At 25.3% G+C, this 12,465-nt stretch overlaps 1 protein-coding gene across 1 annotated transcript; it reads right to left on the minus strand.

The window, feature by feature from the left end:
• Positions 1–8,863: 8,863 nt before the first annotated feature.
• On the minus strand, positions 8,864–12,240 carry LOC112602404 (cathepsin B-like cysteine proteinase 3). The gene is made up of 6 exons (XM_025350463.1): positions 12,025–12,240; positions 10,756–10,980; positions 10,478–10,678; positions 9,480–9,627; positions 9,297–9,407; positions 8,864–9,163 (listed from the first exon to the last, which is right to left on the minus strand). The coding sequence occupies exons 1-6, from the start codon at positions 12,142–12,144 to the stop codon at positions 8,952–8,954; spliced, it is 1,017 nt and encodes a 338-aa protein (XP_025206248.1). The 5' UTR covers positions 12,145–12,240; the 3' UTR covers positions 8,864–8,951.
• Between the last annotated feature and the right edge of the window lie 225 nt (positions 12,241–12,465).

Consider the following 12,465-nt stretch of genomic DNA (forward strand, 5'->3'; position numbering starts at 1 on the left):
GTAATACCCTGAAACTTGACATTTAGTTCCGATACGTCAATAGCATCTTTAGATTTCTACAAAACTATAAATTTTAATATTATCAATAGTACATAATGTTATGTATAAATGTATTCTCAAAAACACGCACAGTAAAAATATCTTTCTGAAATTCAGATTTTAGCGTTAACTCATTTTCATAAATGTATTTATCTATTTGACCAAATAAGTATTTATTTTAACTTCATGTCTGACGCACGTTTACGCAATAATTTTTTTGAAAACGACATCAAAACGCAAGAGTTGAGAGTTTCTTTTGTATCACCACCTCACTCTCTATACTGGAATAATTTTCAAGTTTTAGTGAAAAATAAAATATACATTTTTAAAACTTTTAAATAATGTTTACTCAATTGCATTTATTATAACAACAACGGTTGTATACAGACGTACAGTTATGAATAAAATGAAATATTGGTGATAATCTGAAGTGGGTACGGCTCAAAAATTGTATTGCAATCAAATAATACTTAATCAATGCATCTGATATTAAACTAACGACTGGCGTACATGCACGCACTGTGTCACGTTATGATTAATATATACTAATACATTTCTTGGTGAGACCGAGGTTCTAGGTCTAGGTCACTTTATGAAGTCGGACATTAAAAATGCGAAATAAGGACAATTTTTACAGTTGTAAATTTCGATTGACAATCGCGGAAACTTTTATAATTTATATATATTTAAAAAAACATATAGTATGAAATGTATTAAATATTATTTAATATATGACATGAACAAAGCCGAAGCAGTGGAAAATTCAAATATTATCAAGACTGATTAGATTTAAGCATCATTTGGTATTTAAGTATCTCTCATCTTCCAAACATAAGGAACGATTTTAGTTAAAACTCTAAAAAATTTAGTAGATATATATACCATTTTTAAATTATGAAAATATAATTGATTATAAATGTTTGAAATTATTTATCAAGATTTGCTTAAGTCATATACATTTTTCTTTGAACTTTGTGGTACAAGATATTTTTAACACATACAGATTACAGGAACTATAATATACTTTGTATACTAAATAGAAAACATTTTTAACATTATAAAATATGCATTTTTAATTGATCGTAAAAAATGTTCACGTTTGTATTTTAAACAATAGGCTATATAAATAATGACCGTTTACCAATTTGGATATTGTTTAACGGTTAACGAATATCGAGTATTACACTGTGTCCCATATAATAATAATTACATGTTTGGTCTATTTAATAATACTACAAATTATTACACATAAGTAATATTTCACGATGGCGTGAATTTATCATAATATTACAACCACACGATCGTGCTCACTCGAAAAAAATATTATCGCAGCGAACCGTAGTTGGTATATTGTCACAGTAGGTATATGTACTGAGAGCATCTGAAAAAATTAAAAATATCCAAAAATAATATAATTTTTAGTTCACCATTTTAAAAATGTCAATAATCACATTTCGAATACCTAACCATATTATTATAGAATTAATGGAGTGAGTATTCTTAGTAAATAATCACATATATATATATATATATATTATTATATAATAAATGGGCATGGCGATACGTCTTGCAACATGTATTGATATAATATGCATAATATATATAATATATATGGCATATTCATTTATGAACTTAATGCCCTGATTTAAAAAAAAAAACATACAAAAGGTACCATTATAACTGAATATCGTACTTATACATATATTTTACTCAACGAATCTAGTTTATTTATTATTACATATATTATACTAGTTATTTACCAACACATCGCGAATTATAATTATAATATAGTAAATAAATAACTTGAATTGCAAAGATTTTGTTGTATTATTTTATTTAACTTAATGTCGTTATTGTATTATATTCTTATACCATCGTTCGTATCACCCACCGCAGTCAACGTATAATTTTATAAATTATATAATCAAATGTTAAGTGTCTTAGATAGTTAAGTATATATCAATGATAACACTCATAAAGTCATAAGTTATACTAACTCATATACTATATACTTATAAATATGTATATATATATATATATATATATATACACACATATCATCTGTGCTATACGTGATTTACAATAAAGTTAATAAAATATTAAAACACGAAAAATACTATCTGTGTATTGTGAATTTGAGTGTTTTCGAAATTATATTTCATTTTGAAATAAAAAATAAATAATTGATTGTGGAGTTGAAGAAAATGCAGCCTTAACAATAAAAAAAAAAAAAAAACTCAAAGTTAAAATGAAGCTACACCACTCGAACTATAGCCCAAAGTCATTACCCAAACTTTTTCGCGTAATAATTATGGTATAAAATTATATATTATTATATGTGGTATAATGGTATATATTCATTATTCATCCTATTGTCACAGTAAAATTATAAAGGAACCTACTAATTATTAATTAGTAAACTGTACTGATTGTTTTTATTTATATTGTAACCTAACGTGTTTTAACCTAACCGATGAATTTAATTTTGGTTTCAAGTAACAGAATGAGAGACTCACAACAATTTTAATGCTTATTCAGCATTTATATAGGGCATTAAAGTACTTTTTAGGATTTTAAGGGCTTTAAAATTCCGGCCCTAGTAAGACATATTGTATTATACATTAGATACGTATAAAAAATAACTAATGAAATAATTATGAAATAAGTAACCAAATTTTAAATAAGTCTTAGTCAGTAAATATTAATAGGTTAATAACAATATTATGTATTTTGACATAGGAAACTAAATTAAGCTATGATAATAGGTATGTGTAATAAATAATAGAAGATGAAAAGGGATTATTCAGCGATGACCGTTCTATGTAGTTGCTATGTAGAACATTACAGTTTAATAAAGTACTTGTGTTTTAAATTGTGTGTATTTTATTTTTATTCGTGTGCGTCAAAGTGATCGGATTATACGTTTCGTATCAATGATACCGAGAGGAGCAAAATAATAATATGTCTATGTGCAAAGAGTATATATGTGGATAAAACATGTATTATTTTTATACGCTTTGAATCTATTAAAATTGTATAATGTTATACATTTATTATGTATAAAGAATAGCAAACGGACACCGATATATTGTGTCGTAATCGCAATACGAGGCGATTCAACGTAGGCACTTGATCCGTAATCTGAATAATGCATAACATATTCAGTAGAACAACGGAATCTCCTTGAATTTCGGCAAATACGTTTAAACTACAATATTATAATTAAGGTTAGGATTTATATGCAATACAAAATGATAAAATATACATTTAATTTTTAAAAATATTCAAAAATATATGTTAAATTTTGTCAATCCTTAAATAGCTTTGTAACATATTGACACAATAAAGTATTTTAAAAGTAGATTTGTAAACTTCACTAGGTAATCGATTCTTCAACAAATTTTACTAACTTAGTACCTTCACTTTGAATTTTAGACATTTTTCGAAATCGTTTACCTATTTAAATGTTACAATAAATGTCACATGAACATTTATATCTACATTCTACACGACAAACACGCGTACACTAATGATTTTTTTAATTTATTTATTTAAAACAAATAATCACTTAATTAACAATTCTATAGTACGTATTAAAATAATATTTTATCATTTACTCGATATAAACAACCGTATCAGTAATGAATAGAATATAAAACAATAATTATTTTTCTTCATTAAATATAAATGCAGTCTTATATTCAAAACTTTTAAACATACAATTTTATAACGCATTTTGATTAAAGTATGCAAAAATATAAATTTAAAAAAATCTTTCTTTTTAATCCACTATGAGCCCAACCATGGTTTAATTAAGGCAACTAGTACTATATGTATAAGGACTTCAAAGAAAATATGCTAATGTATAAAAATCACAATTCTAATTATAATGTATAGAAGTAGCCGTTGACAGCGCGATTTTAACTTACATCGTTAATTTATTAGGTAGGCTTCTACAATATTGCATAGCTACTGCATTAATTACTTACGATTATATAACGTCATGAATAAAATATACAGTTCAAAATCATATAGAAAACCATACATATTGTATTATTAAAATAGGTCATAAGCTCATGATCAATATACTATACGCATCGCAGATACTTACTAATTAACATATCGACTCGAATATAATCTTTATAGGAGGACTAGTCGGTACGTTTTTGCCATAAATATTGCATTTATTATTTAATTAAATTAATAATAATACCTAGCTGATCTTACACAACGTTTCCCGAGATATATTAAATGCTGTAAATCTATCCCTTCTTAACCCTGTTAAATGCAAACGGCAAAGAGTTAAAATAAAGTTAATGATTATTTTAATCAAATAGAAAATAAAGATAAAAATTATATCCACTCATAATAACTATTTTAATTTCAACAACCAATGACAAAAATAAAGAAATTTAAAACTATGATAGTTTTTCTTAAACTCAATAAATTCAATATTTATGAAAAGTAAAAATGAATGAAAAAAAAAATGTTATGAAATTTGATGAAAATAGTAGATTAGCATAAGAGTCATCTGTTTAAAGCCTTTGATTTTATGTAATTAGATATTATTATACTTATTAAAATTGTAGCTGGTCTTGCAAGGTGAAGCCTGACAAATTTATTAAATAATGCCAGTGAATTTACCTCATGTGTTCAATAAAATTATACCTAATTAGAAAAATTATTTTATTTACTGTACCAACATTTTACTAAATACAATTCACAACATAAAGAAACGAAAAAAATCTTTGAAATTGAATTATGAAAATATTTTTCAAAATTGACATAGAATTATTTGATAAATATAAGTTTTAGATTGAGAATATGCATACCTACTTATATTTTGGGCTATGTCTCATGTATAGTTGTGTATGTTGATATCTATTTTTATCTTCTAAAAAACAAAATTCTACCAGCACATAAAAATAATTTTTAAAACTTTGAATGATAATACACAGCTGAGTAAATAATGTTGAACTATAAGAAAATTATTGTTTGCATACGTTAGTAATTATATTATTACACAAACGAGTTCCAAATTTTGAATAGAGAATTTTGAAATATGCTCAAAAACCAATAGGCACAAAGTCAATGAAAGGGTAATGACATGAAAGGTAATTAATGAAAAATTTTTATTCTCGTCAAAATATACGATAATTAATTGTACAAATGTGTGACATTGAATCATAATATTATTTATGTATATTGAATATACATATTTATGAATGCATTCAACAATTTTATATTTTAAAACAGTTAAGAAGTACAATTCAAACTTGTAATTATTTTAATCGATTTAATGAAAAACTGGATTTTCATAAAAATTCTTGTTTTTTGGTATTGTTTTTTTCTTCAAAAGGCGATTACATAAAAATAAATAAATAATTACAAGTCAATAAAAAACACGTATCGTTGTAAAATCAATACATTTTTACTTTCTCCGCTTAGAATCTAAAATATTTATACGTTCAACTTCGTGTTACCTTTTAAATTACTTTTACTTTTCATCTGAGAAGGTCGATTTATATGATTGTAAATCATAATTTTAAAATTAAATTATAAACATGGTAAAACAGCCTTTAAGGACGTTTTCAAAATTTTATTTTTATTTTTTTAAATGAAGGGGTCAACAGTTTTCCATTATACATAAATATACTTTATAAATATTATAATTTTTTTTTTTAGATAAATGTATATCCACAAGCAAATAAGAATATTTTTTTAACTCACTTGCTTGTTTATTACTCAACAACACGCTGACATATGCTATCAGCTCTTATCTACTATAAACTTATTGGTTTTTTATTTATTGTGTTAAATTATTTTAACTTATGTACTTGTAAGCAAAAAAGGTATTGAATAGATAACATTATAAAGATACATTAATTATTTATTTAGATACTATTTATGTCATAAATCGTTGTATTAAACTACTATTATTATTTATTATGTGTCAGGAAGAGGTACGGAGATACTCCACAAAATTTTGGTCTAATTAGACATTGATATGAAATTATTTTTATATAAATTTTAAACCTTATGTTTGTTCATTACTATAACTCTATAACTAATTTTGTAACTACCTTTAATTCAATTTCATGATGATATAACCGAGTTTTTTTACACCAATGCGTGCAATCAACAAATTTGGAGAAATTTTAATTTTATTTCAATGTGCAAAAGTACCTACTTGTAAAATACTTTTATAGGTATATGAAGCAAACAGTGGAAAAATGTTATATTGACATATTACACAAATACACCATACATTTCTATAAAATAATGATTGGTAAATAATATTTGAACAGTGATTGATAGCAATATACTTGTGCTGTTATATGAAATGGGATTTTGTAAATTATATGTCTTGTTAGTTCATACTTACAATGCATGATAATGGTCAAAAAACATTATTCATGTCAGATTTAAAAATACTTTTCGACTAGTCTTCACAATAATTATTTGTTTTACGATGACGCATCCGCCTTAGAAGTGGAATATTATTTAAGATACTATTATACATAAAATAATTTATCGACTGTACAGAAAAACAAACCTGATTAGTATAATATTTCTAATAAGAGTAAAAATTTACTATTATTTAAATTGTTTCAAAAGTTCTGTGTATAAAAAAAATTTAAATATTTTAGGCACACAAAATGTGTAATAAATCTGTTGTAGATTCTACACACTTTGGTGCAAATGTTAAACATAATAATTATTGTGAATTGATTTTGAGCTGGGAGAAGATTATTACTACATATTAATTTTACATTAAACGATAATAAAAATAATAATAACTACCTAGATATTATTTATTCCTATATACTTTATAGTAAAAATCATAATGATTAGTAGTAGAATTTTCAAGCGGTGCAACTGTTTATGCTCATGAGAAGGATGGGTAACACTAATATAACACGAATGCTTAATATGTTTATTGTAATAATTTATTTTTGTGGAGTACATATTATGTAAATATGAATTTAGTCAAAAATAGAGGGTACCCCGACAAAATATCGCCAGTAAAACATCGCAACAAAAACGTCACGAAACCAATATATCGTAAAAAAATAATATCGCCGTAAATTATTATCGCGTCTGTTATATCTAAATACATCAATTAAAAATAACAAGACAGTCACTTGGGTTGAACGAATAAAGAAAGTAGTAATAGATTATCATAATCGAAAGTTTAAAGATCATCTTCAAGGTATTTCATTTAAAATATATTTCCATTAATTAATATACATTTTCATTATTTATTTTTTTTAATACTTGTATCAATTTTATTACATTATACATATTTTTATCATTTTTATTAATTCTACTATATATTTTTATAACAATATTATATGCTTTGAAATATAAAGTTATTTATAACTATTATAAAATATCAATCAATTATCAATATTATTTATTTCTAATTAAATTACTGCTGTACCTCATACTGGCGATATTTATTCTATGCGATGTATTGGTTTCGCGATATTTCAGTGGCGATATTTTGGTCACGTGATATTTTACTGGCGATATGTTTTTGGTGATCCAAAATAGAAAGATTATTTTTACATATCAAAAAATGGTTCATTTAACAAAATATTCAATACTGTTAATATCATAATATATAAAATAATGTCAATATAACTGATAGTTTTCTTAAGACTACTAATATGTTCTAGCTAAAACATTAATCTCTATAAGATCAAAAAAAAAAAAAATCAAAAAATAATCTGTAATATATATGTTTAATTTAAATTTGATAGTAAATCATAGCATACTAAAAACGATTCTTAGCGAAGACTTATACTAAGTTATATTTAAGTTTATATTTTACAGTAAATTTAATTAAACTAAAAAAAAGTCACAAAAAAAAAACAAAAACTAGTGAAGACAACACAGGGTGTATAATGCAAGTTTCCATAGAGCGGTGTGAAAAGGTTCATAGAACAAATAGCTTAAAATGAGGCTAAAAATTCTAGGAAATTCAATAGAAAATAATTATTTACGAAATGGTGAAAATTTTAAAATATCAATAACTGATTAATATTTTTTTAATTACAAAAATTAAATTAAATCGTTTGAGAATAATTCGTCATTTTATATTTGAATATTATACAATTTCACCAAAATATTTTTATTGAAGAATCGAACACCTAATTTTTTTTTTCCAATTAAAGAACTTAAGACGAAATTCACATTAAACTTTCAAACAGTAACTATTAAAATTGAAAATTGGATGAGTTTTTAACTAAATAAAAATTTACAAATGTTCATAATGTTTATAGTTTCATTGAATTCCACCAATATTTTAACTTAAAATGCTTATGTAAAAAAATTGACATTATACAACAAATATATTACACAATTTTTTTAATGTATAAACCTTTTGATGGACGTTGTATTCAATTGTTATATTTTATTAATGAGTATTTTATCATAAATAAATTGTTATAGATATATTTTGTGATTTTGTGCATTCTTTTTTATTTTTTTTATTTATTGATTTTTAATTATGAAACCAATGCCACTATATTTTAATTAATTTAATGTTCTACCCAAAAACGAATTCAAATAATTTACGTGAAGACATTATTCAAATATTCATTTAACAGAAAAAAAATCATATAGAAAATAACTAACTATTTAAGCAAAATTATTTAATTTTGAATTACCTATTCATTTTCTAATTTCCTCTGCAGTAATTTTTCTTTTAAACTTATTAAGTAGGTAAATGATAGTGACTAGACATAATAATTAGATATATATTCGCTAATAAGTTTTATATTATTATATGTCTACTAAAAAATTAATAAAAACAAAATTTTAAATAATAAAATTAATTTTAATTAAACATTAAAATACAGTATGACAGAATTATTCTTAATTTAATTGGTAACTAGGTACTACAATTAGTTAACCACTGGTACACCGCCAGTAACTGAATTATCGACACCACATTCGTTTGTGCCTCGTTGAATTTTGAAAAGACCTTTATCACCCCACTGTGGGTTCCACGAGTTGACCATTAACCAATACGGGATTCCATTTTCTTCACCCCAACCGATTAATTTCACGGCATGTCCTCCCAAGTATGTTGCATTTTCCGATTTTACGTAAACACCTAAAATCCATCGTCAAATTAAAATTTAAAGTACGGTTACAACGACATTATAAAAATGTTTGAATGAAATGCCAAATGTAAATTATTAATATCATGATAAAATGTGTTATTATCATGTCTGGTTCGTGTTTACCTGACTTGTAACTGGGAAAATCGTCGTATACATCAAACGATGCTTCAACTGGTCCGTAAGTCAAAACGTCTTTTTGGATGGTATTATAAGTTAGGTAGTAAAAGTCACGTGCTATGAACATTATTTAATAAATTAAACACATAATTGACTGTACGTTATAAAATTTGTAAAAATAAGCCATACTATATCTGTGATCGTTGCCAAAATCGAGGTCCTGATTTCCGTAACACATTCTCGTGCATCTATGATTTTTTTCCCTTGGTTTACCAGCGCATGTATTATTACCATCTTTGTCACGTGGGCAAGGTGGAACTCGGTATGGCTCACATCCCTAGAATATATATGTGTTACATAAGATTCGATTATACAGCAATCGGCGTATAGTCCAAAATAAGTTTTCGTTACTTTAATGGCTTCAAATCACCAAAATAACTACAAAATATATCATAAACTGTGCATTTATCATTTTCTATAAGTATTTAGCGTTACGTCATTTTGCCAGGTACATCGTATTATATAATATAATAATCAATAATCATAAATTTTAACAATTTTGTAGAATCATGATAGTGGACGGAAATTTTGAAGTTTAATGAAATTATTACCACGAAAAGATTTCAATATTGGAGTTAGTTTCTAAAACATACGTATCCTTCTAAAGCTCCAAGTTTTTATAAATAATAAGCACACTAAATGGTTAAATTAATTTTAAAATGTATTTCTTAAAAAATTATTGTTCTTTGTAAAGAATAATTCAAATTCTCTAAATATTCAACACGCATCTATAAATTATACAACTCTACTTGGCAATGTCTAACTAAATCTATGCAATTGTTTTATGTACCCTGCTAACTTACAGATATATGACCTATACGTGTTGTCTATTCTATAGTAAGGTGCTAATATAACTTACTATATTACTAATGATATTATTATCACTTATTATTATACAATATAACATCAAAAAGTATAATACAACATTTTTGGGTTAAGTTACATAGAATATAATATATCGGTTTGATTATTCCTCATTGGCCAACAAAACCAACTCGGACTATTTCACCAAATGATTGATAAAATATTATAAATTATTATAAATCATTAAAAATAAAAATAAGATAATTTTCAGAAAATAATATATATCTATTATTTCTTCGAACTGATCGCTACATATAATATACCTCTCCAGATCTATAATTTCCTCCCGTGACCAGACCGTGTTTACTGAAATATTCCCAAGCTCTGATCGGGTTGCCTCCATTACATCCAAAACCACACTTGTGACAACAAAACGTTATCTCTTCGGCGGACAATAATTCATTGAAATCTCCATCTGTGGCCACGCACAAACGATCGGCGAATGCTGAGCTAGTTCCGAAAGCCTACGAATAGAATGTCATAGATATAATAAATGTATTTTAAGATTTTTATCCGTAAACAAGACTGCCAATAAACGAACCCAACAAGAACCACAGTGTCCTTGGTCGCGAACTTCTCCAATTGTACGGCAGTGTCTCCACTTTTTCCTTGCGTCGAATTTCTTCGGGATCCAAATATTTTCGTAAGCATCATCGTCCGTTTTAAATAAATCGATACTCGCCTTCTTGGCAGATTCTACCCCTGTAGATCCCAACAGCTTAATGATATCTTCCTTTGACGTGCTCGGATCGAAGTTAATACCAGCCTAATGAACATAAATCGAGTAGAGGTCAACAATTAACATTGATCATAGTATATTTGTTTCTATTTATTTCATAAAATTTTACCAAATCTCAGTATTTTGTATAAAAAATTCACTAATAGTAGTTCAGTATTATATAATTATACTCAATATAATACTATAATAAAAATAGTATAAATAGTTGAATTGATTAGCATTGTTTCCCTCCATCCCCTTCTAAACATTTTATTAGATCATTACACCGCAAAAAATATGAAATATTGCAATTTATTAATGCGTATAACCTGCTTTAAAATTAAAATATGGAAAAATATCAACACCTCCAATAGCAGACAGTAATAATAAATTGCAAAATCTACATAAGTCTCTTTTTCTTAGAATTTGTCAAAGCTATGCCAATGCATTAATTAATGTAAAAACTGAAATAGCTTAAGTTGTTTTCGATGCACAACAATTGAGTCTATATTGATATATCATTTTTACTACACTTAACAATTTAAATCTACAATGTTACAAATGTGTGTGTGTAAAAAGTACGAATCAAACTAATCAAAAAAAAAAAAAAACGTATTACTTTAGAACTAGAATATTTTATTTTATTAATTTTTTTGGTTTTACAATAATTTTGTGCAAGCTATTACTAATTATATACAAATCATATCGTAGGGTTTAATTAATGGCTTTGGTTTACCCGGGCCATATAATCTTTATTATATACCAGTAATACTGACGTACTGTGAATATTCAATCAATTAAAATAATTCAGATAATTAAATAAATGATAAATATTTTTTGAAGTATTGAGTGTTAATTGATAATTTTAAAGTAAAAATCTTTTATTATTTTTTTTTTTTTTGTAAACATGATGCTCTTATGGTCTTATATTATAAACACAAAAAATTGCGTATAATATTAAGAAAATTTATAAGCAAAAATGTGACAAGTTTAAAATTAAATTGCACCCATATTCTCCGCATATATATATTATAAATAAAGCACATATGATATTGTTATACTAATATATATGTCATATTATTATATAGGTACCTTCCAGGTTTTGGCTCCTTCATTGATCATATTGATGTAATTTTTCTCCAAGAAATATGCTTGTTCAGACTGATATACGCTAAATAATACCACGGACAACAAAATTGCTAATCGAGCCATTTTATCAGTTTGGCTGGAAAATAATTATATAAGATAAAACTTAACGAAAAAGAACCTGTTGCAGCAATTACAACAGAAACCAGTGAGCTTAACGTTCCCAATCTCCGACTATTTATACTATACTAATATCAAGTCAAGTAGATTTCCAAGCTCTTAAAGATTATCGAGTGTCCAAATAATAAATAACAAAAACTGATATCAAATTTTCAAATATTTAATTTAAAATAGTATGTAATATATAATTAAATATCATTACTTACCTTTTTAAATTCAATTTTGTTTCAACACTTGAAACATGGTTTTGATTGTGTTTGCACTAAT

Source organism: Melanaphis sacchari, unplaced genomic scaffold (genome assembly GCF_002803265.2).
Source record: "Melanaphis sacchari strain LSU unplaced genomic scaffold, SCAv2.0 Contig88_pilon_pilon, whole genome shotgun sequence".
Classification (NCBI taxonomy): Eukaryota; Metazoa; Arthropoda; class Insecta; order Hemiptera; family Aphididae; genus Melanaphis; species Melanaphis sacchari.